The sequence below is a fragment of the Myxine glutinosa genome, chromosome 1 (genome assembly GCF_964187855.1).
Source record: "Myxine glutinosa chromosome 1, kmMyxGlut1.1, whole genome shotgun sequence".
Lineage (NCBI taxonomy): Eukaryota > Metazoa > Chordata > Myxini > Myxiniformes > Myxinidae > Myxine > Myxine glutinosa.
Window position 1 is genome coordinate 438,248,147 of NC_136261.1, and position 23,521 is coordinate 438,271,667.

At 46.7% G+C, this 23,521-nt stretch overlaps 1 protein-coding gene across 1 annotated transcript in view; it reads left to right on the forward strand.

The window, feature by feature from the left end:
- The window catches only part of LOC137419055 (uncharacterized), a 67,723-nt gene extending 56,895 nt beyond the window's left edge, over positions 1 to 10,828 (forward strand). The window contains exons 3-5 of the mRNA XM_078766802.1: positions 6,214 to 6,354; positions 6,470 to 7,360; positions 10,812 to 10,828. Coding sequence (XP_078622928.1) covers positions 6,214 to 6,354; positions 6,470 to 7,360; positions 10,812 to 10,828 — 1,049 coding nt within the window. The remainder of the gene's footprint in view (positions 1 to 6,213; positions 6,355 to 6,469; positions 7,361 to 10,811) is intronic.
- Positions 10,829 to 23,521: the final 12,693 nt, after the last annotated feature.

Genomic DNA, 23,521 nt, shown 5'->3' on the forward strand with positions numbered 1-23,521 from the left:
TGGAGAGGATATGACCGATCAAAGCGAACCACGACGAGGTGAAACTGTGTAAGCTGGAGCGAATGCATGATGTGGAAGGGTGCGTGCCGAATTTGGGTGGAATAAATAAATAAAATTTTCATTTTTATTTTTATTTTTATACAGAATCGAGGCTCGTGTAAGAGCAAACACATTGAACATGAAAACATGAACAGACACATAAAACATACAATGAAGGGAGCGGGAGACAAAAGGGAGAGGGAATCACACAAGCACAACAACAGTAGAGAACAAGGACGTCGGTAGATCTGTGGAATGGGAAGTTCTGGGGAAGAGGGATGACTACATGGTATAAAGCAAGTAAACACGACTCCGCATTTCACTACTAGGAATTTCAGGAAAGACGTTGGGAATTAAAAGAGGTGGATTTGGGGAGTTTTAACGGGGATTGAAAGAATCAAAGTTTTGGATGGGGGACGACAAGAGATGGTGGTGAACACCTGTTTTAAAGCCCTGGAGGGAGGAGAGGGATTGAAGCGAGTGTGGGAGTTTTTTCCAGAAGTGGGGAAAAAGAGGAATTAAAGAGTGAAGGTGAGCAGAGAGTCTTGATTTTGGCAGTTTCACCAGAAGAGCGTTTCTGGCACATCTTGTGCATTCTGCAGGAATAGTTGGGGGATAGAGCAGGGGGAGCTAGGCCGGAGATGAGTCGGTAGAAGACAGAAAGACCACCATCCTGCCTGCAGTGAGAGAGAGAAAGGCCCTCAGAATCAGCTTCATCACGGGAGATTCCAATGATTTGGTATCAACCACGTGAAGCCGAGCTAGGTGTGAGGCAGGAGCACCGGCCCAGTGGGGAGAGCGGTATTCCATTGAGCTGCTGATGAAAGCTTTGTATGTGGCGAGGAGCTCAGAAGTGCCCAGAAAGGACATCGCACGATGCAGGATGCCCAGTCGCGGCTGCCTTTTGATCCGGGCTTCCTTGAAGTGCTGAGCCTGAGTGTAACGGAGTGTGTGCCACAAGCGCGCAGAGTAGAGTGTATGAGCGAGCGAGGGTCGGGGTCATTAGGGTGGTTCAAAAATGCATAAAAATCACTTTTTTATCTGGATTTTGATGCTCTATTGGATTATTGTTAGAAATGGTGTAAATCATTCACCCAAAAATATTTTGCATCTGAGTCATCTATAAACTCATACACACTCAACATAAAAATTTGTCATTTTGGTCAATTTTAATGACTTACAAAGACTTTAGAAATATTTTTTTCCGAAATAATGTCATTGATGGTACATACCCCTGTGAAGTGCTCATGGTCGAAACATGAGTCAGACATGTATGAACATGTTTCAAACATGTTTCAAGCATTGTCAAACATGTTTCGACCATGATGATTTCACACTGACAGGAGCAAGCGCATGCAAAAAGTCATGAACCACAAAATGGCTTAGTACAATAGTGCATGTACTTTTTCCACCTAGGTTGCGATTGGATTGTTCTCATTTAGCCAAATTTGGTGAAAAACGCTATATTTCAATTGAAGTGTGTGTGAGTTTCTAGATGGAATTGAGCGAAAATATTTGGTGGGTGAATGTTTTAGACCATTTCTAACAATAATCCAGTAGAGCATCAAAATCGGAGAGATCGATGTTTTTTGGACCACCCTAGGGGTCATGCACCAGCTCAGATGGGGGTAACCGTTACCTTGACTGAGTGGAGGGCTGAGGTTACCAAGCGGGAAATATTTTAAATGCAAGTATGTTCTGGTCCTGTGCGCGGGAGATTAAAAAGAACAGGTGTGTAATCCGTACAGGACCAAGGGAGGTCACATTTCAAAGCACTTCATGTCACTGTGTGTTAACAGTTCGTGTCAGGCAAAACGCCCGTGTGCAGATTGAAAAATATTTTCCCAAGGAATGGTGTGCGGCTGAGTGTGCGCGGCATAAATGGCAAATTCAGCTGCGGGATCTCTGCAGGATGGCTCATATGTTGTGTGTAAACTATCATGGAGTGATCCATGTTTGTGAATGGAGTGAGATTGATTGTGGAGTTTGAATTGTGTGATCGTGTGTTTAAATGGTGTGCGAGAGATCGTGAGATGGCCGGTGTGTGTAAGTTGTGTGCGCTGGTCCGTGAGGCGATTTGGGGATGTACCGGATGTACTAGATGTACCACGGTGCGAGAGTAGGCCTGGTGATAGTTACGGAGCTGTGCGTATGAGCAGTGGATGTGGAGAACACGTCGGGGTTCCTGAAGGAAATCCGCCGAATGACAGTGCGAAAATTCAAATGAATGGGCAGGTTACGGTTGTACCACCTAATTCTTCCACTAGTCGGTGGGCCGATTTCCATAAGACCCTTAAAATGCAGTTTTCGTCTGCACCTCTTAGATATTAGGTTTCTGTGTTTTATTTTGTACGTATTTGTATATGAAACTATTTTAGCTAGGGTAACCCTCTGAGAAAGTGTCCATTCTGCTTCAAAATTACATTTCAACGGTGTGACCCCCTCCCCCCCCCCCCCCTGAAATCCGACCGATCCGAAACCAACAATTATAAATTGGAACATTGTTTTTCCTATGTATATACATCTTTTCGATCATTTGAAGCGCGTTTCTCAGTTACTCTGACGTGCTGAGTGCAGATACAATGACCACAGACTGTTAAACCTTTTTACGTTGGGCCCATCTGTGAAATCCAAGATGGCCACAACCGATTATGATGAAACATTTTAATTCTCACATGTTCTAATCTAGATAAGGTACATACGTGTATGAACTATCGTTTTGTATGTTTCCAGACATGAGGATGCAATGCCCACATTATTTCTTTGGTAAACTACACATAATTGTTGGTAAATGTCAAGTGTATGTCGAACAGGGCTGCAGCAAATTCGAAAAAAATTACTTTTTCTTTCATTTAGAAAGCAAGTAACCTCAATATGACACCAAACGCATGTATTCATGTTTTAGTTTGCTAAGAATTATTTGAAGCAGATATGAATCAGAAACGACCAATGAACACAATATAGATATTGTTTTTTTAGCATGGTGGATATATATTATTCACCATATTCTACAGCTAGTGTTAAGATTTCAAGTACTAATATATGTTTACAGTAATTATATAATATTTATCATATACTTCCAGATCTGAAACAGTGATTCGTCGACGTTGAGGAACCACGATGCCACCGGTGAAATGGAACCAGTGCGTCTGTCATGGGTACAGTGAAACTCCAGGCAAGGAAGTCACGTTCACAACAGCTTCGTGGGGTAAATTGTGCGATGCCGCGAAACGTCGGAAAGACCATGTCGACGAAACCCTCAAACAACACATTGACGGAACAGTTCCACTGCCAGTCGAAGCCAGTAGCATCGTGAAACATATCAACTGCTACAAAGTGTACACCCTCGAAAAGAGTGTACGCTTGATGGAAAAGAAGCGTGTAGCTCGTTCACCACTTGAGGATGCATTTGATGAAATCACCGGTTGTTCGCCACAAAAAAGATTTACACGCTCTAAAGTTCAACCCACTGATCTGGGAAAGTGTATCATATGCCAAGAGCTATACAAACAAGATAAAAAAGACCAACGAAAAAAACACAGGGCCACACCATTCACATTGCTCTCTGCAGTGGAGAAACTCAAAGAGGCAGCAGCCGTACGTAACGACAGTAGTATTGTCAATCATCTTGCAGGAGGGGCACGTGGTGGCACAGATGCCATTGCAGGGGATTTACTGAAGCATGACGTATGCTACCATGATTACACAAATTCTTATGCTCTACGGGTCAATTCAGCAAAGGCTTCTTTACCTAAAGTCTCCAACCACAGTAAAGATGCTTTGCATGACATCATCACTATGATCCAAAAGTCGGTAGTTGATGAGCAAGCAATATGGACCATGGCGACAGTACGCAAATCTAACATGCCATGCACCACCCGACGTTGTGGTTGCCGACACTGTGGTGTGTCATACACACGCCTGTGCATGTGCGACGACCACTGTTGGAATAGAACAAGTGTAATCAATGTTGGGGGCGATGAAGACGACGAGGATAGTGATGTGGAGTGACAGAACATGGACACAATAACAGATTACATACAAATACATTCCAACCATTTATAACGTGCCACGACAACTGTAATTTGAAAAACACAATATATGCATATGGCATCATTTCGAGTGCGAGATGGGATTAGACGAGGCCTAGATTTTGTTGACGCATGCTGAGATATACCCATACTCGCACGAGAAATGATGCCATATGCATTTTCTCGCACGAACAACTCCAAAAACTCATATTTAACCACAAATTAGACTTGTGAGCTTATTTGCAAGTCATCCATTCAAAGTAGACCGGTTTGTTTACAATGGCGTAGTAATCGTGTCTCCGCATGTCTGTATCCGAAATAGATTAGAATATATGAGAATTAAGACACTCTTGGCATAATCGGTGGCGGCCATCTTGGATTTATCAGTTTGGCCCAACCCAACAAGGTTGAACAGTCTATGGTCTCTGTATCTGTAATCAGCATGTTAGAATAAGTTAGAAACCCACTTCAAGTGATTGTAAAGATGTATACACATGTGAAATACAATGTTCTAATTGAAAGTTGTTAGTTTCGGTTCAAGAGGGGATGACACGGTTGAAACGTAATTTTGAGGCAGAATGGACACTTTCTCAGAGGGTTTCCCAAGTTAAAATGTTTTCTTATACACATATGTACAAAATAAAACACAGAAACCTAATATCTAAGAGGTGCAGACGAATTTTGTTTTTTTAAGGGATCAGCCCACGGACTACACAAGGGGAGCTTACATTGGATATAACTTTTTGTGCGGAAGCGGATTTAAAGCTGGAACGCCAGAGCAATCGCTGCTGTCTGAACGCACTGATCACGTGAGGAGAAGCTGCCGATCTGTTCATGCAGTGGAAGGATCACCTGCCGAGATCAATTGTGTTGCCAGGTTTGGCGGTCTCAATCGGTGTCAGTAGTTGCTTAACTTCCCATGAGGCCGCGAACCTATCCACGGCATGGCGACTTGCAGGTTCAGAGGTTGGGGAGGGCCCGAGAAGTCCCACTCGTGATGCACCCCAAACCGCAAACCCCAAACTCAAAACCCCAAACCCCGCGTCTGCATCAATATTTTCACTCTGTCTGCTGCTTGGGAGTCAAACAAATTAGAAAATCATTCCGAACAGGAGAATCACTGTTTATAATGACATCATAAAGGACACAAATAACAGGCACAAATAACTAAAGTGACGTGTTCGATAGAGTGATGTAATATATACTGTGCAATGCCAGTAAATTCCAGAAATTTTTAAAACTGAATTTTCCAATCTTTATTTTATGTAAATTGAATTAAATACTTGAACACTGTTGAACACAAATCAACTTCGTGTTACTTCCACGAACTTCCAGTTTAGCACGACTTGAGCATGTTAAATAGGGTGGTGTATAAGGGTGAGGTAGAAGACTGTTTCAAAGACTGCTTCAATAGTGCAACATCCGGAAGTTTACTTTTTAACAACCTTTAACTTAATTATTAACAAACCTGGAACGAAGTTCTGGGGACCTTATCTGGTGGCACGTCCATTTGTCTGTCACTCCGGAAACAATTCTCCGCAACCACTGATGGGATTGTGACCAAACTTGGCACAAATAATATTTGTTATGTTGTGACTAAAGTTTGTTCATGGCATTGAAAAAAAAAACTGCCCCTTTGGGGTTGAACGGGGGCAGGGGGGGGGGGGGTTAGGGGCCGCCCTCCAAAATAGGTATTTGCTTTCTTCTCAGAAACTAAACATACAATTCCAATGAAACCACAACATTTTGTTCATGACCCATGAGGTACCAACGTTTGTTCACGGCATTTACAAAATGTTAATGAATGGTGGAGGGGATCAGGGGGGCAAGAGGATAGGTTGCCCCCCAAAATTGTTTTTTTTGTTTGTTTGTTCAAATTCTGTGATTACGTTAGTATGATTGTAAATGGTGCCGTGTCTTCTGGCATCCATTGAAATTGGTTAAAAACGCCATGATATGGTTTAAAATACCTTTAGTCAGTGTAGTATATGGCTGTGTTCTACCAGGTGAGCACACAGGGGTATTGCCCCAATGTTTCTATTTAAATTTAAGAATACATTCATGACGTAACATGTTCTATGAACTCTCAAGATGGTTATCAATCCCATTTCCCTGCAAACGACTGATGCTGATTTGTACACAGGTGATGTCTATCCTTTAAAGGTGGAAGGCAGACAACACAAGAATGATTCATCTGTCACTGAAGATTCAAAATGTGCTTCTGCAAAGGAAGGTTCAGATGATATTCACATGACAAACGGAAGTGCTGCCTGTTTTGCAACTGGTGAGTGGAAATGTAAAAAATGTAAAAAAATAAATAATTTTCGGAAAAGTGTTAAATATTTTGCATTTTGATTTTGACAAAAAAAAAAAACATTTTTTTTTGTTTGTTTCTGTAGAACAATCCAGAAGTAATATGGGACAAATAAGGTCCAATCGCAGCATGACAGGGAAGAAGAAGCCTTTTTTGAAGAAAGAATCACAACATCAAGGCGCACTTCCTATAAAATACAAGTGCATGACTGGGCCTCGCAACACGAAGATCAATATTAAATTCAACAAAAACAAAAAGGTTGCAGAAAGACGAATACGTCACAAGTGTAATGTGTGCAGAATGGATTTTGCTTCAACAAGTAACATCAAAATACACATGAGGATCCACACTGGAAAACACCCCCACAAGTGCTCTGTCTGTGATGAAGGTTTCTCTAGTAACAGCCTTTTGAAAACACATATGAAGATCCATACAGGAGAGCGACCTCACAAATGCTCGATGTGTGAAAAAGGTTTCTCTCAAAAAGGCAATTTGAAATCACACATGAGGATCCATACAGGAGAACGACCTCACAAATGCTCGATATGTGAAAAAGGTTTCTCTCAAAAAGACCATTTGAGATCACATTTGAGGATCCATACAGGAGAACGACCTCACAAATGCTCGATATGTGAAAAAGGTTTCTCTCACAAAGGCAGTTTGAAATTACATATGAAGGTCCATACAGGGGAGTGTCCTCACAATTGCTCTATATGTGATAAAGGTTTCTCTCAAAAAGGCCATTTGAAATCACACATGAGGATCCATACAGGAGAACGCCCTCACAAATGCTCGATATGTGAAAAAGGTTTCTCTCACAAAGTCAGTTTGAAATTACATATGAAGGTCCATACAGGGGAGTGTCCTCACAATTGCTCTATATGTGATAAAGGTTTCTCTCAAAAAGGCCATTTGAAATCACACATGAGGATCCATACAGGAGAACAACCTCACAAATGCTCGATATGTGAAAAAGGTTTCTCTCAAAAAGGCAGTTTGAAATTACATATGAAGGTCCATACAGGAGAACGACCTCACAAATGCTCGATATGTGATAAAGGTTTCTCTTACAAATGCAGTTTGAAATCACACATGAGGATCCATACAGGAGAACGCCCTCACAAATGCTCGATATGTGAAAAAGGTTTCTCTCACAAAGTCAGTTTGAAATTACATATGAAGGTCCATACAGGGGAGTGTCCTCACAATTGCTCTATATGTGATAAAGGTTTCTCTCAAAAAGGCCATTTGAAATCACACATGAGGATCCATACAGGAGAACAACCTCACAAATGCTCGATATGTGAAAAAGGTTTCTCTCACAAAGGCAGTTTGAAATTACATATGAAGGTCCATACAGGAGAACGACCTCACAAATGCTCGATATGTGATAAAGGTTTCTCTTACAAATGCAGTTTGAAATCACACATGAGGATCCATACAGGAGAACGCCCTCACAAATGCTCGATATGTGAAAAAGGTTTCTCTCACAAAGTCAGTTTGAAATTACATATGAAGGTCCATACAGGGGAGTGTCCTCACAATTGCTCTATATGTGATAAAGGTTTCTCTCAAAAAGGCCATTTGAAATCACACATGAGGATCCATACAGGAGAACGACCTCACAAATGCTCGATATGTGATAAAGGTTTCTCTTACAAATGCAGTTTGAAATCACACATGAGGATCCATACAGGAGAACAACCTCACAAATGCTCGATATGTGATAAAGGTTTCTCTCACAAAGGCAGTTTGAAATTACATATGAAGGTCCATACAGGAGAACGACCTCACAAATGCTCGATATGTGATAAAGGTTTCTCTCAAAAAGGCAGTTTGAAATTACATATGAAGGTCCATACAGGAGAACGACCTCACAAATGCTCGATATGTGATAAAGGTTTCTCTTACAAATGCAGTTTGAAATCACACATGAGGATCCATACAGGAGAACAACCTCACAAATGCTCGATATGTGAAAAAGGTTTCTCTCACAAAGGCAGTTTGAAATTACATATGAAGGTCCATACAGGAGAACGACCTCACAAATGCTCGATATGTGATAAAGGTTTCTCTTACAAATGCAGTTTGAAATCACACATGAGGATCCATACAGGAGAACGCCCTCACAAATGCTCGATATGTGAAAAAGGTTTCTCTCACAAAGGCAGTTTGAAATTACATATGAAGGTCCATACAGGGGAGTGTCCTCACAATTGCTCTATATGTGATAAAGGTTTCTCTCAAAAAGGCCATTTGAAATCACACATGAGGATCCATACAGGAGAACGCCCTCACAAATGCTCGATATGTGAAAAAGGTTTCTCTCACAAAGTCAGTTTGAAATTACATATGAAGGTCCATACAGGGGAGCAACCTCACATATGCTCGATATGTGATAAAGGTTTCTCTCAAAAAGTCAATTTGAAAACGCATATGAAGATCCATACATGAGAAATGAAATCTTAAATACCAATATATGACAAATGAGGTTAACAGGATTTCGAAATTGAAGAAACATGAAATTGTACCAGTGATAGTCGGGGCAGCAGCGAATACGAATGATCAAGAAAACCCGAACTGAGTAGGTAATTTTTTTTTTTTTTTTATACAAGATCGCAGCTCGTGTAAGAACTAACATTGATCACAAAAAGACAAACTGACACATAAAACATGATAAAGGGAGCGGGAGACAAGACAGAGCAGGGACATCAGGAGATCTGTGGGAGGGAGAGGGCTTGGGGGTGGGGGGGGGGGGGCAGGCATGGGAAGGGGTGGCGGAAGAGGTAAAAAAAAACAACACATGGACACTGCAAGGACTTCCATGAAAGAAGTTGGGATTTCAAAAATGTGGATCTGGGGTGAAATTAGCGGGGGTAGAAAAGATCAAGGTTTTGGATGGTGGAAGATAAAAGATGGTGGTGTACAGCCGTTTTAAAGACCTGGAGGGAGGAGTGGGATTGAAGAGAGTGAGGGAGTTTGTTCCAGAGGTGTGAGAAAAGAGGAATGAAGGAGTGAAGGTGAGCAGAGATTCTTGGTTTTGGCAGTTTCACCAGAAGAGGGTTGCAGACTGATCTTGTGTGACCGGCAGGAATATTTGGGGGACAGAGCCCAGAGAGAGCTGGGGGGGAGCAAGGCTGGAGAGGAGTCAGTAGAAGACAGAAGCACCACCAACCTGCCTGCGGTGAGTAAGTCAAAGGCCCTCCGAGTTAGCTTCATCGCCGGAGATTTCAATGATTCTGAAAGCTTTGGTTTCAACAGCGTGAAGCCGAGATAGGTGTGAGGCAGGAGCACCTGCCCAGAGGGGAGAACACTTCCGTTGAGCTGTGGATGAAAGCCTTGTATGTGGTGAGGTGCTCAGGTGTGCCAAGGAAGGACTTCGCATGACGGAGGATGCCCAGTCCGCGACTGGCTTTGGAGGCCAGATTTAAAATGTGGTTTTCCCAGGAAAGATCATGGCAGATAGTGAGACCCAAAAGCTTGAGTGACAGAACTTCTGACAGTGACAGAATTATTCAGAAAATGGATGGGAGGGTTGTCCAGTCAGTCCTTTCGGAGAGAGACAGTAAGAGTGTGAGATTTGTCAGGATTGAAAGACATGTTCCACTTGTTTGACCAGTCTGTGATTTTGTCCAGGTCTGCAGAGAGTGAGGAGGCTGGAGACTGCCGATCTAAAGGGATGAGGTATGGAGTGGCAGAGAGTGGAATCAGCAAAGAGATAGAGAGGATTTTCCAGAGAGTCAGAGAGATCATTGATGAAGAGCAGAAAAAGCACAGGGCCAAGAACACTTCCTTGGGGAACTCCAGCCTGAACAGGAAGGGGAGATGAGACAAAACCATTCAGGGCCACACGTTGACTACGACCAGACAGGAAGTCCGCAAGCCATACGTGGAGATTTCCATGGATACCATAGGAGGAGAGTTTGGTGAGCAGGGCATGGTGCCAGACTGTATTGAAGGCACATGATATGTCGAGGGAGACAGCTCTGATTTCCTCTTTGGCAATAAGGACCTCCATCCATTGATGAGACAGCAGAAGCAGCATGTCCAGAGGAGAATGGTCTGGTCTGAGTCCAAATTGATGATCCGAGATTAAGCCATTGGAGAAGAGGAAGGATTTAATCCCATGACCCATGCGATGATTGATTTGAGCGATGATTGATTCCATGACCTTACTGATTATTGCGAGCAGGCTGATTGGTCTGTAGTTGCAAGGATCTGTTTTTTGCATCTTTTTTGTGTTAAGCTGTAATGTTGGCTGATTTCCAAGCATATGGCAGATGACCTTGAGCAAAAAAGAGGGTGAAGGTAACAGAGAGAGGATGAGATAGAGTGGCAGAGCAGGATTTTAGAACCCATTGGCTGATGCCGTCTGGTCCAGTTGCAGAATCAATCAAGGTTTGACAAAACCTTATCCACCTTGTCAGGAGAGAAAGTCACATAGTCCAGGGGCAGCTGTGTTAGACTGGGAATGGTGGGTACAGAGAGAGATGGGTTCGGGACACAAGATTTTGAGGCATTTGGCATTTTCACATGTGGTGTCAGCTGTGTAGCTGTTTGAGATAAGGGAGGGGATAGAAGGGCAACAAACACCAGAAACAGATTTGACCAGACGCCGCCAGGATTTGGACGAGGGGGACAGGTTTGAGAGGTCACACTTGAGAGTAGAGAGATAATGTTTCCTGGCTCTCGTGAGGGTAGACACACTTGTTCCGAGCTTTGTGAAAGGAACTGAGCTTACCTTCAGTTGAATTAGCCTTCCATGAGGTGAAGGCAAGTTGCTTCATGGCAACTGCCTCACCACAAGCTTCAGTGTACCATGGATGGGAGGAAGGGTACGACAACTGAAGATGAGATGCGACAAATCTGTGCATGAGCGAAAGAGCAGTTTACTTTGGAAGAATTCACAGGAAGCATTGATGCAAGAGGCAGTGGAGATGGGAGACCAGTCCAGATGATTGATGGCTGCGTAAATTCCGTGCCAGTCAGCCTGAGCGAAATTCCAGGCTCATCTGCGCTGAGGAGGCTCTTTGAGAATGGCCAGAGAGATGTCCACTTTAACAAGGAAATGATCAGAAGAACCGATTTGAACAGAAGAAGAGCAGCAGACATTTGCAGGGAAGTTAGTCATAACCAAGTCGAGAAGAGAAGATACTCCATTGACTGAGATCCCGATTGGGAAATTGACAGAATGTGTCAGTCCCAGTGAGTTGCAGAAGTCCTTTGCTGAAGTGCCATGGCTGATGTGAGAGGAACCCACACCCACCCAGCTGGCCTGGTGACAGTTGAAGTCACCACATATGAGGAAGAGAGAGTTTGGATGAGTTGATAGAAGTTGGTCCATGTTGTCCAACTGCGAAATGTAAATGGAGTCCTCACTGTTTGGAGGATGGTACAGAACACATATGAACAAAAGGTGGGAGCGGAGAGGAAGCCATAGCCAAAGGTACTCCTGGGGGTGGGGTGGAGAGAGGGCAGTGCAAGGAGAGTGAGGAAGAGAGTTTTTGATAAAGACAGCCACCCCACCACCAGGACTAGGCTCAGGTCTATCGTACAGGAGGAGGGAGTGACCAGGAAGAGATATTAAGGAATCAGAGACATCTTGAAGGAGGAAAGTTTCTGTTAAGCAGATCAAGTCTGGATTGTCAGAAGCAACCTGGAGAGATCAATCAGGTTTGAGCGAAGGCCCCAGATGTTTGAGGTCCATACCGTGAAGGAAGAACGACGGGGAGCATAGGGTACAGGACAGGGGAGGTGTAGGGTAAGATGAGGGGTGAGAGCGGGAGGTAGGGGAGCTGTTGATAGTGTGTCGGAGATTGCAGAATGGTGAGGAGAAAGGGAAGGATTAGGAGGACAAATGGTTTGATGGTGATGGGAAGAGGCACAGTGAGGTGTTGTTTGAGGGGGCAGAGCAAATTCAATGGTTGGAGGATGTGGGGGTATGTGATGGAAGGGAGAGGAAGTGGGGAGGCAGCAGCTTTGAGGAGGAGGAGGAGGAGGAGGAGGAGGAGGAGGAGGTGGGAGGGGGTAGAATTCGAGAAAAATCATAGGGGGTGGGGAATTCGAAGGGGAGGTGATGGGGGTGATTTGAAGGGAATGGGTGAGGGGGGAGATTTAGATGTGAGGGGAGAGTTTAGCAGGGGAAGGGTGAGGGGGGGAAATTGAAAGGGAGTGGTGAGGGGAAGTTTTGGACATGAGGGCTGAGGAGGAAGTTTAGAAAGTAGATGATTCATGAAAAACTAACATTTGTAACAAACAGGGTTTATTGTGATTTTCAAGTCAGATATCTGTTTGAAAACGACAGAGGAGTAGTGGAATGAAGGTGAGTTTAGAGAATGTAGAAAGGAATGACTGGAAGAGATTGATTTGTTTTTGGAAATGGAATGATTTAATGAGGAAATTGAAAAAAGCCTTTTAAATAGGAATAAAAACAGCATGTTGTAATAAACCACTGAATAAAATGCTGCAGGGGAACATTTAAACATGTTGTTATGTTTGTGGAGGTGGTGTTATGCTGAGTCAGGTAGATTCAGGTAGTCAGGTAGTCAGGTATAGGTCAGTGCTCCGGATGTCGGGTAAGAACCATCACCTGTAATAAGTTCCGTTTAGCTGAATGTCAGAGTAACGTGTATTTTCGTCCCTGTCACAAGGGGGCAGGGCATGTTAACGAGCTTAGGGCGTAAGAATAAATTATCGCCGTAAGTCTTACCCGAAGGGGTGTTGCAAAACATTTTACCTTTTTTTCCCCAAAGGCACGCTTCCTTTGATGCACATTTGATGCACAACCGTAACGGGTTCTCAGGGGGGAAAAAAGGTAAAATGTTTTGCAACACCCCTTATGTGATCTATTCTTTGGCTTTTTTTGCACTGCACCGTAAACACTAGTGAGAAAGGCCCGTAAATTGCACTAAGTAACAACAATAAAACCAACCAGAAGCCAGATCTGAACACTGCCGATGGACACCACTATCTACATAGCTCGGATAGGCCGAGGACACGCTCCGGGGACTCGTGATTGGCCATGGTGGGGCAAAAAGCTACCCGCTGATTGAGGGAAGGAAGGCCGAGGATGAAGCCATGCGCCGATTGGCAAAGGCCACCGAGGATGTCAGAGTCGAGCAAGAACAAGATTGGTGGAGAAGCGCTGATTACGTCATGACCCCGACGCTAAAGGAACTTGAGGACTGACATTTCTGTCTTCTTGCCCTCCGCTCTTACCCTGGACTCTTGCTCTCTGACCCTCCTATCTTGTGCTGTTCTTGCTCTCGTCTAGTTCCCTTGTTCTTCTCCCTCGCATATTTGTTTTTGGACCGGCCGTGTTCAGCCACCACCGGGAGACGTGGAGAGTTTTGTCGTCGGTGACGATGCGTGGCTGGACAGCATACAGCATGACAAGACCCCATGTGAGTGCTGCAATGTGAATGGGTGCAGCGAGGCCTGTTTCCTGCCAACATGCGCGTATTGCATGCACCAGACATCGGTCCCTCCGGAGCCTTGGATTCCTGACGATGAACGCCCCCCTCCCCCCGAGCTGATCAGAGCTAAGTGTACGATAGACACACAACCTATTTTTTTTTCCAGTTATTTTATTCCCCATTTGTCTGTGTTATCAGTCTGGTGTGAAGGATCCTGTAGGAATTTAGTTTTACCGTCGCGTTTTTCTTGTTACCAGCATTTTATTTTATAAATCCTTTCGTTATTTTCCATACATTTTAAATCGGTTTCCGTGTGAGTTATTTTCCGCATGTTGAAGACTGCCCGGCGAGATTGCTCAGGTAAAAGCCTCAGCCTCCTCTTCCCCTTTCTTTCCCCACATATAAAATCTGCATTTGGGCATTGCCTTTGGCTCGCTATTGGATATCCGTGATTCCCCCGGTATCAAGCAAGGGGAATCGCACAACAATATTTAAACAAAACCATGAAAAACGATTTGGGAAAAGTCCCTGAAGTGAGGGCGTGGATCAGAGAAAGGAGAAAGGGTTAAATGAGATGGAGGAAACTAGAATTTAAAAGGCGAGTTTCAGCTGGAGATGGAAGGAAGAGGTGGAAGAAAAGGAGATAAAGGGGTGGGGCGAGACAACAAGCACATGTGCCCTCAAGCATAGAAGAAAATTTTTGGGTGTGTTTATTTAAAACGTTAGACAAAGGGTAGATGTTCGGGGAAGTTAGGGGGAGAAGAGAAAATCTAAGAAATAAGCAATACAGTGAAGGAAACAACTTGAATTCACAAAACACTGATGGGGGGGGGGGGGGGCGGTAGGAGGCCTCGAGTAACAGGCCGTGCCAAACATAAAATCATTGATTATTCACAAGTTTGCACGAATTGCAAACCAACACTAACTGGAAACACACAGTAAAACATACACAATAAAATAACGAGTGGAAATTTGGCAAAGACACGAATGGGAAAATTCTTTAGCTTTGATACCGTGCAGAGGTAAACTTAAAAAGCATTCCATGAATTAGTATGACAAACAAGCTACAGGTGGAGGCTGTCAGAGGTTCAGTGAGGATTCTAAAACGAGCCCTCAGAACAAAGCTATGAGAATGAACTTTCACAAACTGGTTCATGAATAATGATCCTTTACTGAAAAAGGAGGTGGACATTTTTAGTTCTGGGAGCACTTCCTCCCACCTCGTAATACTCACCTATGGAGATAACCAACGAGAGCATTGTTTTGGAAAACCAATCAGGTCCACACAACTTGTCCAACTGGTGGTTCCATTAAGACCATGACATCATTCTGTAATACAGGAAATACAATAGGAATAAGACTTGGCCTCACAAGGGTCCATCCATAACATTCAATGCAAGCAAGCTCAGTATTCTATGCAGGCATACCATTAGCGAGTCCGCTAGATGTAACATGTCACAGGAGAAGAAGTCTCGGAGCACCGTCTGCAGCGGGTCTTATAGCCGCGCCCCCTAGCGGCGTCACCGAGCGAGCATCCCCCGGGTTCAGTACGAATACGATTACTACGACTTCACTACATTCACCCCCCTCGTTAGAATTGAACTGCAGAGCGGCTAGAAGCGAGCGAGCGGCAGCACGAATGGGGTGCGGAACAGGGGATCAGTCGACCCAACCGTACCGGTCCGGGCGGCGTATTTCCCAACCAGCACGCGTCCGAAATTCCCCGGGTACGGCATCATGTATCCCAGCGTCCCCGGCGTCGGAGGCGCCACCAGGATCTGGTGACGATGGGGGTACCGCTAAGCCGTCGGGCTCGGGTAGACACGGCGAGGGGAGGGTCGGCAGACTTTCAGCGACGGGAAGAGTCCATAGTCTCATAGATGGGCTCGATCGGTTCGTCCGATTCCCTACTGGGGTCGGGGATCCCGCATGGGGCAAGATGACGTACGGAGACAGTAGTCTCACGTCCATCAGCCGTCATCACTCGAGCATGCTCGGGATTAGCCTGGAGAATCTGCACATTGTCCACTCGGGGGTCGTACTTGCTCGTGCGAATCGCCCGTTTAAGGTAGGCTGGCCCGGGCCCAGCGAGCCAACTGGGTAAAGACCGTATACACCCCGAGCTCCTGGGGTGGTGGAAAAGTCGCTCGTGGTGAGTTTGGTTGGTGGCCCTACACAGGAGAGCCCTGATCGAGTTCAACGCCGCAGGTAGCGACCAAGCCCATTTATCGAGGCCCCGGCCGAGGGTCCGGAGGTTGAGCATGACGGCCCTCCAGATAATCCCGTTGAAGCGTTCGATCTGCCCATTCGCCTGGGGTCTGTACGGCGTGGTGTAACTAGAAGCGATGTTATTTTGGAGCAGATAGCCGCGCACCTCCTGAGACAAGAAGACCGCACCCCGGTCAGTATGCACGTAGGCCGGGTACCCGAACATAGAAAACAAGTTCTGTAAGCATCGCATCACCATGGCAGCCGTCATGTCCACGCACGTATAAGCAAAGGGGAATCGCGAGTACTCATCGACGATAGTGAGCAGATAGCGAGAGCTACTCGACACCGGCAATGGGCCCTTGAAGTCCATCGCCAAGCGTTCCCACGGCCTCGTAGCCTTAACCAGAGTCCCCATGGGTGGGTTATAGAAACGCGGTTTGATTTCCGCGCATAAAGCGCAGTCGCGGCAGATACGGCGGATATCGTCAATCGAGTATGGGAGATTGCCACGCCGCACAAAATGAGCGAAATGCGTTACGCCCGGATGGCCCGCAGTGGCATGCAGTGCCCGGAGGCCCTCCAGAGAGGTGATTCCCGCGCATGTGGCCGGCCTCGATAAGGCGTCGGCAGCCCGGTTATCTTTCCCCGGGTGGTATTTGATGGTGTAACAGAAGTCAGCGAGTTCGATACGCCAGCGAGTGATTTTCTCATTCTTAATGCGCTGGGCGTGTAAGGTGTCGTACATGAACGCAACACTTTGCTGGTCCGTGATGATTTGGAAGCGCCGCCCGAGTAAGTACGGGCGCCATCGCCGGATAGATTCGACGATCGCGTACGCTTCCTTTTCGACAGACGAGTGCCTCCGCTCAGCGGAGGTAAGAGTCCGTGAAAAGAAAGCCACCGGACGCCCTCCTTGGGAGAGGGTTGCCGCGATGGCCTGATTTGAGGCATCACTTTCGAGGACGAAAGATCCGCCCTCGTCGATCGTCACCACGGCGGCACCGGCGATGTCGGCCTTAAGGCCTCCAAAGGCCGCCAACATGTCCGGACGCAGTGGGAAGGTGTCGCAGGCCACAAGGGGGCGAAGTTTCACGGAGAAATTTTGTATCCATTTGGAGTAATGGGCGAATAGCCCGAGGGCGTGCTTCAGGGACGCCCGATCGCAGGAAGGGGCCATGTCGAGCAAAGGTCGCAGACGCTCCATATCCGGAGCAACTGAGCCATGGGTCACGGTGTACCCCAGAAGATCTATCTTGCGTAGAGAGTATTGACAGTTATCCTCGTTCATGCTGAGGTGATACCTCTGCGCGACCTCGAGGAAGCACTTCAGATTAGCATCATGGTGCCCTTGGTCATACCCACAAACCGTAAGATTGTCTAGGTAGACGAAAACATCGGTTAAGTGCTCCCTCGCGATGAGGTCATCCATGGCCCTCTGGAAACAGGAGACCCCGTTCGTTACCCCAAAAGGCAATCGAGTAAACTGGTATAACCGCTGCCCCGACTCAAAAGCGGTATAGATACGATCTGCCCTAGCGATGGGGATCTGATGGTACGCACTACGGAGATCGAGAGTGCTGTAGACCGAATACTGGGCCACCTGTCGCACCAGCGCGTCCATCCCTGGAAGGGGGTAGGCATCCAGCTGTGTAAAGCGGTTAATCGTTTGGGAGTAGTCGATTACCATGCGTCGGCGGTGGGCCTCGCTTTGCACCACCAAGACCTGGGCTCGCCACGGCGACCGGCTAGGTTCTATGATACCGTCTTTCAAGAGCTCAGCCGTTTCGTCCACAATGAATTGCATGTCTGCGCGAGAGTAGCACCGTGATTTCACCGTGACAGGGGTACAGTCGGAGGTTAGATTGGGGAACAGCGAAAACGGCTGGATTTCCATTTTCGCTAGGGCACATATGGCAGCTGCGTCCCCCCCCCCCCCCCAAAACAAGCGTGTCAGGCCCACCAAACTCCATTTCCAGACATCCGTGTAGCTTAAGAAAATCGTGTCCTAACAGAACATCAGCGCATAAGGCAGGTAAAACCATATGGGGTACATTTGGGAAAACCCGTCCCTTTATCACGAGTTTCAATCGGCATTCCCCCTTTGTGCTGAGGGGAAGTCCCTGGGAAGCCATGAAGATCCGTCTCGTAGACCTCAAGACTGGCCAACCATGCCTGTGTACCAGTCGCTGGTCGACAAAACTATCTGTAGACCCTGTATCCACCAAGGCCCGCACACAATGGCCTTCAACCATGAGGGGTATAAGGGCTTGAGCCAGGCCGGACGAGCCTGCTGGGAATGGGACTGAACCCCCCGAGTGGGTCGGTCGAGCCTCTCGGGCGGATCCTACGCCAGCAGCAGTTTTCCGGGCTTCAGGAGGTGCACGTGGAGTCTCGTAGAAGCCGTCAGGGTGTATTCCCATGCAAACCGCAGTTTCGCGGTCGTTGCCGGAGTCTTCGTTGTCCATGGGGAATCCGTTACAGCCATCAGGGAGCGGTCCCATGCATTCCAGTGTTTTGCGATTCAAAATCTGACAATCTTGAGGGGAAAAAGCCTCCGTAGTGTTCGAAAGCGCCTTTTGACAATTTTGGCACAAAACGCCTCCGTAGTATTCGAGATCGCCTTTTTCCCGGGGGACGGCCACCGTAGTATTCGAGATCGCCTTTTTCCGGGGGAGGGCCACCGTAGCGGGTGCCGATCCCATGTCACCGCCAGTGGATGCCGTTCGCTCATGAGCGGCACGAGGAGAACGTACCGCGGAGGTTTGGCGAAGCGCCAAAGCCCCTCGCGTGGCCCGGATTCTGGCCAAGGACGCGTAATCCGTGTCCGTTTGAGGATGAGACTGTGGTGGCTGTCCGGTGGCGCCCGCCAAGGTCGACTGAGCGCCCAGGGGCCCACGGAGAGGGGCCCTGCCCTTCGAAGCCGGGTAAGGCACCCGATTCCGGGCTCGGCTCATAGGCTCCGCAATGAGTCCATTCAAGGCCGCGCGCGGCCGCGAGCGGTTTTCCGGCACACTTTCGCGTAATGCCCCTTTTGCGAGCACAGATGGCATACAGCATCCCGGGCCGGACACACGGCCCGGGGATGACGTTGTCCCCCACAGAATTAGCAGGTGGCCCCGCGTAAGGCCTTGGGTCTGGCCGTCGCAGCAGCCATCAGGACCGGGTCTTCCGCCGGAGCATCCGGGAGCTCCACGGGCAGGTCCGCGTCCTCGGCGGTAGCACTCTCCGGCCGTGCGTATAGCGAAGTTCCCGCCAAGAGGCGCGTGCGATCATAGGTGTTCGATTGCAACCGTGCTTCGGTGAATACCTTCCCTACCTCGAGTGCCGTAGCGAAGGTCAGGTCAGTCTTCTCCAAGAGCTTGAGCCTTAGTTCTTGTGAGGCGACTCCAGCGACATAGGAGTCTAAAAGAAGGTCATCTTGAGACTGCGCGTGAGTCCGTGGCTCCCTGGTGCTGTCCAACAAGAGCTGCCTGAGCTCCTGGGCATAGTGGTCCATTGGCTCGTTGGGTTGCTGACGTCGCGTTAGGAGCAAATACCGAGCGTAAACCGGGCTCTTCTCCTTTATGTACAACCGTTTGAGCTCCTCAATCGCGAGGTCGTACGTGGCGCATTGAGTGATGGATGTGTACACCTTGTAGTCGATTTTTGTATGCAGCGTTGCCAGCTTCGCGGCAGCCATCGGCGGGGTCTCGGGCTCCGCAAAATGATGCTCCAACGTTCTGAGCCAGTGCTTCAGTTGCAATCCCCCATCCGAAGCTTGCGGGTCCGCACAGAAGGTCGTAACCCCCAGTGTCTTGTTGCCCGCCATGTCGGTAGATCTTTAATGGAATAAAGTGTTGTGGAAAACCAATCAGGTCCACACAACTTGTCCAACTGGTGGTTTTATTCCATTAAGACCATGACATCATTCTGTAATACAAGAAATACAATAGGAATAAGACTTGGCCTCACATGGGTCCATCCATAACATTCAATGCAAGCAAGCTCAGTATTCTATGCAGGCATACCATTAGCGAGTCCGCTAGATGTAACATGTCACAGGAGAAGAAGTCTCGGAGCACCATCCGCAGCGGGTCTTATAGCCGCGCCCCCTAGCGGCGTCAGCGAGCGAGCATCCCCCGGGTTCAGTACGAATACGATTACTACGATTTCACTACAAGCGTCATTACAAATATTATATTTGTCACAAGGATTTTATTTGGAAACGGAGCTTGAACTTCAACCCATGCTGGAGTGCTCGCATAAAAGGTGCTCTGACTGTGGGAAAAGTATTGCTGATAAAGGTTTGTTAAATTCACAGAGCTTTACCCATATAGGGTTGTACGTGCCCCCCTTGCAAGCGATCCTCCGCAGTAGGCAAGGTATTCAGTGAACCAGTAAGGAGAAAGCCATCATGAAAGCATACATCCCTTTGAGCATATACCTTGTTAGCACAACTTCTCAGAGTACCATCTGTAACCCCTGACAACCAGCCAGCACCCTGAACCCCTTGATGAAAGCCATATGGGTGGCTGTCACCAGAATGTCCACAACAATGTCTGCAAACTGGTGTCAGAAGACAACAAGAATCTCAAAATTCCAACCCCATATGCGTCCTCAAACGAAGTTTAAAGAAAATAACATCTTTTTTAAAATGTAAACTTTATTAATTTGGTTTTCCATATTCTCATAATAGAGAACTGTTGAAAAATTGTTGCCAAAAACTCAAATGGTTACAGAACGTAATCTCTCAATCTGATCTTGGATTTCATCGTGCTTCTTTCAGGGTCTTCCTTAGTTTGCCAGTTTGTAATTCTTGTCTCTGTCCTTGCCATGTATCCAGCCAAGTTCCGTTTAAGTTTTTTGATTGTTACCAGTGTTTAGAAATTTTGTTTTCCATCTAATTTAGTTGTTTTTCTTGTCCCTTTTTGGTTATGCTCAGATGGCATCTTTCCATGGCAGTTTGAACATCAATTTTTCCTCAATATTTGCTGTAGTCCATGTTTCATTGTCATATGTGATATGGAGAGAACACCCTTGTTGTAAAATTGTTCAACAAAAGAAGACTGCTGCCTATGTTTTCATGAAAATTGAATTTGTGAAGAGTTTCACAATAAAGAGAGATCCTCAAAGCACAAAAGCACTCACTTTCTGTGTTATTGTGAATATGTAATGGCACATTATGATCAATTATCAGTGAGGGGAGAGTTTAGAGTTGTCCATATCCTCATAATTAATCCTGATCAAATCCGTTTCTGGTGTTTGTTGCCCATCCATCCCCTTCCCTTACCTCAAACGGCTACACAGCTGACTCCGCATGTGAAAAAGCTGAATGCCTCAACTCTGTGTTTGCCTCTAAATCTTGTATCCCAAACCCATCCCACTCTTGAGAGCATCCCACTCCCACCGTACCCAGTCATACCCAGCTGCTCCTGGACTCTGTATCCTTTTCTCCTGACAAGGTGGAAAAGTTTCTGTCAACCCTCGACTCTGATTCTGCAACTGGACCTGACGGCATCAGCCAACGGGTCCGAAAATCCTGCTCTGCCGCTCTTTCACTCCCTCTCTCTGTTCTCTTCACCCTCTCTTTTGCTCAAGGTCATCTGCCATCAGCTTGGAAATCAGCCAACATCACCACTTTACACAAAAAGGTGCAAAAACAGATCCTTGCAACTCCAGACTAATCAGCCTTCTCCCAATTATCAGCAAAGTCATGGAATCCATCATTGCCTCGGATATCAAATCTTTCCACTTATCAAATGGCTTGATCTCTGATCATCAATTTGGTTTCAGACCAGGTCACTCTACTCTGGACATGCTGCTTCTGCTGTCTCAAAAATGAATGGAGGTCCTCAATGTCAAACAAGAAATTAGAGTGGTCTCCCTTGACATATCACGTGCCTTCGATACGGTCTGGCACCCCGCTCTGCTCACCAATCTCTCCTCCTTTGGTATCAATGGAAATCTCCATGCATGGCTTGTGGACTTCCTCTCTGGTCATAGTCAAAGTGTGGCCCTGAATGGGTTTCTCTCATCTCCTTTTCCTGTTCAGGCTGGAGTTCCCCAAGGCAGTGTTCTGGGCCCTGTGCTTTTTCTGGTCTTCATCAATGATCTCTCCGACTCTCTTGAAAATCCTCTCTATCTCTTTGCTGATGACTCCACTCCCTGCTGCTCCATTTCTCATCCCTCAGATCGGCAGTCTGCAGCCTCCTCACTCTCTGCAGACCTGGACAAAATCACTGACTGGGCAAACAAGTGGAACATGTCTTTCAATCCTGACAAATCTCACACTCTTACGATGTCTCTCCGAAAAGACCGTCTGGACAACCCTCCCATCCACTTTCTGAATAATCCTCTCCAAGAAGTTCTTTCACTCAAGCTTTTGGGTCTCACTATCTGCCATGATCTTTCCTGGGAAAACCACATTTCAAATCTGGCCTCCAAAGCCAGTCGCCGACTGGGCATCCTCCGTCGTGCGAAGTCCTTCCTTGGCACACCTGAGCTCCTCACCACATACAAGGCTTTCATCCGCAGCTCCATGGAATACTGCTCTCCCCTCTGGGCTGGTGCTCCTGCCTCACACCTCGCTCGTCTTCACGCTGTTGAAACCAAAGCGTTCAGAATCATTGGAATCTCCCGTGATGAAGCTACCTCCGAGGGCCTTCTACTTACTCACCGCAGGCAGGTTGGTGGTCTTTGTGTCTTCGAACGACTACTCTCCGGCCTTGCTCCTCCAGCTCTCTCTGGGCTCTGTCCCACAAATATTCCTGCAGGTTGCACAAGATCTGCCTGCAACCCTCTTATGGTTAAACTGCCAAAATCAAGACTCTCTGCTCACCTTCACTCCTTCATTCCTCTTTTCTCCCGCCTCTGGAACAAACTCCCTCACTCTCTTCAATCCCAATCCTCCCTCCAGGTCTTTAAAACAGCTGTTCACCACCATCTCTTGTCTTCCCCCATCCAAAATCTTGATCTTTTCTACCCCCGCTAATTTCACCCTAAATCCAATCTTCTTTCCTGGAAGTCCTTGGTGTCCTTGTGTTTACACTTCTCCCACCTCCCCCCCCCCCTTCCCACGCCGCCTCCCCCAAGCTCTCTCCCTCCCACACATTCCCGATGTCCCTGCTCTCAAATGTTGTGTTTATGTGCTTCCCCTTCTATCCCCAGTAGGGTAATAATGTTGATCCTAGGCCACTTTGAAATCCCATTGACTTACATGTTAATTTTCCTCTCACCCTCATTTCCCCAAAACTTCCAAATCTCTTCCCTAATTTCCCCATTCACTTGCATGTTAATTTTTCCCTAAAGACCCAAAATTCTTCATACCCCAAAAAGCTAAATCTCTTCCTCCCATTGACTTACATGTTAAACGTTGATCCTAGGTGGCCTGGGATCAACATTGACTTCGCTCGGGTGGTGTTAATTTTCCTTTTAATTAATCTTCTTTTCATATTCTAATTTTGATAGATTCTGGGACACTCTCCTATTAAGTGATCATGATCACTATTTCCTCCTACCCTAATCATTACAAT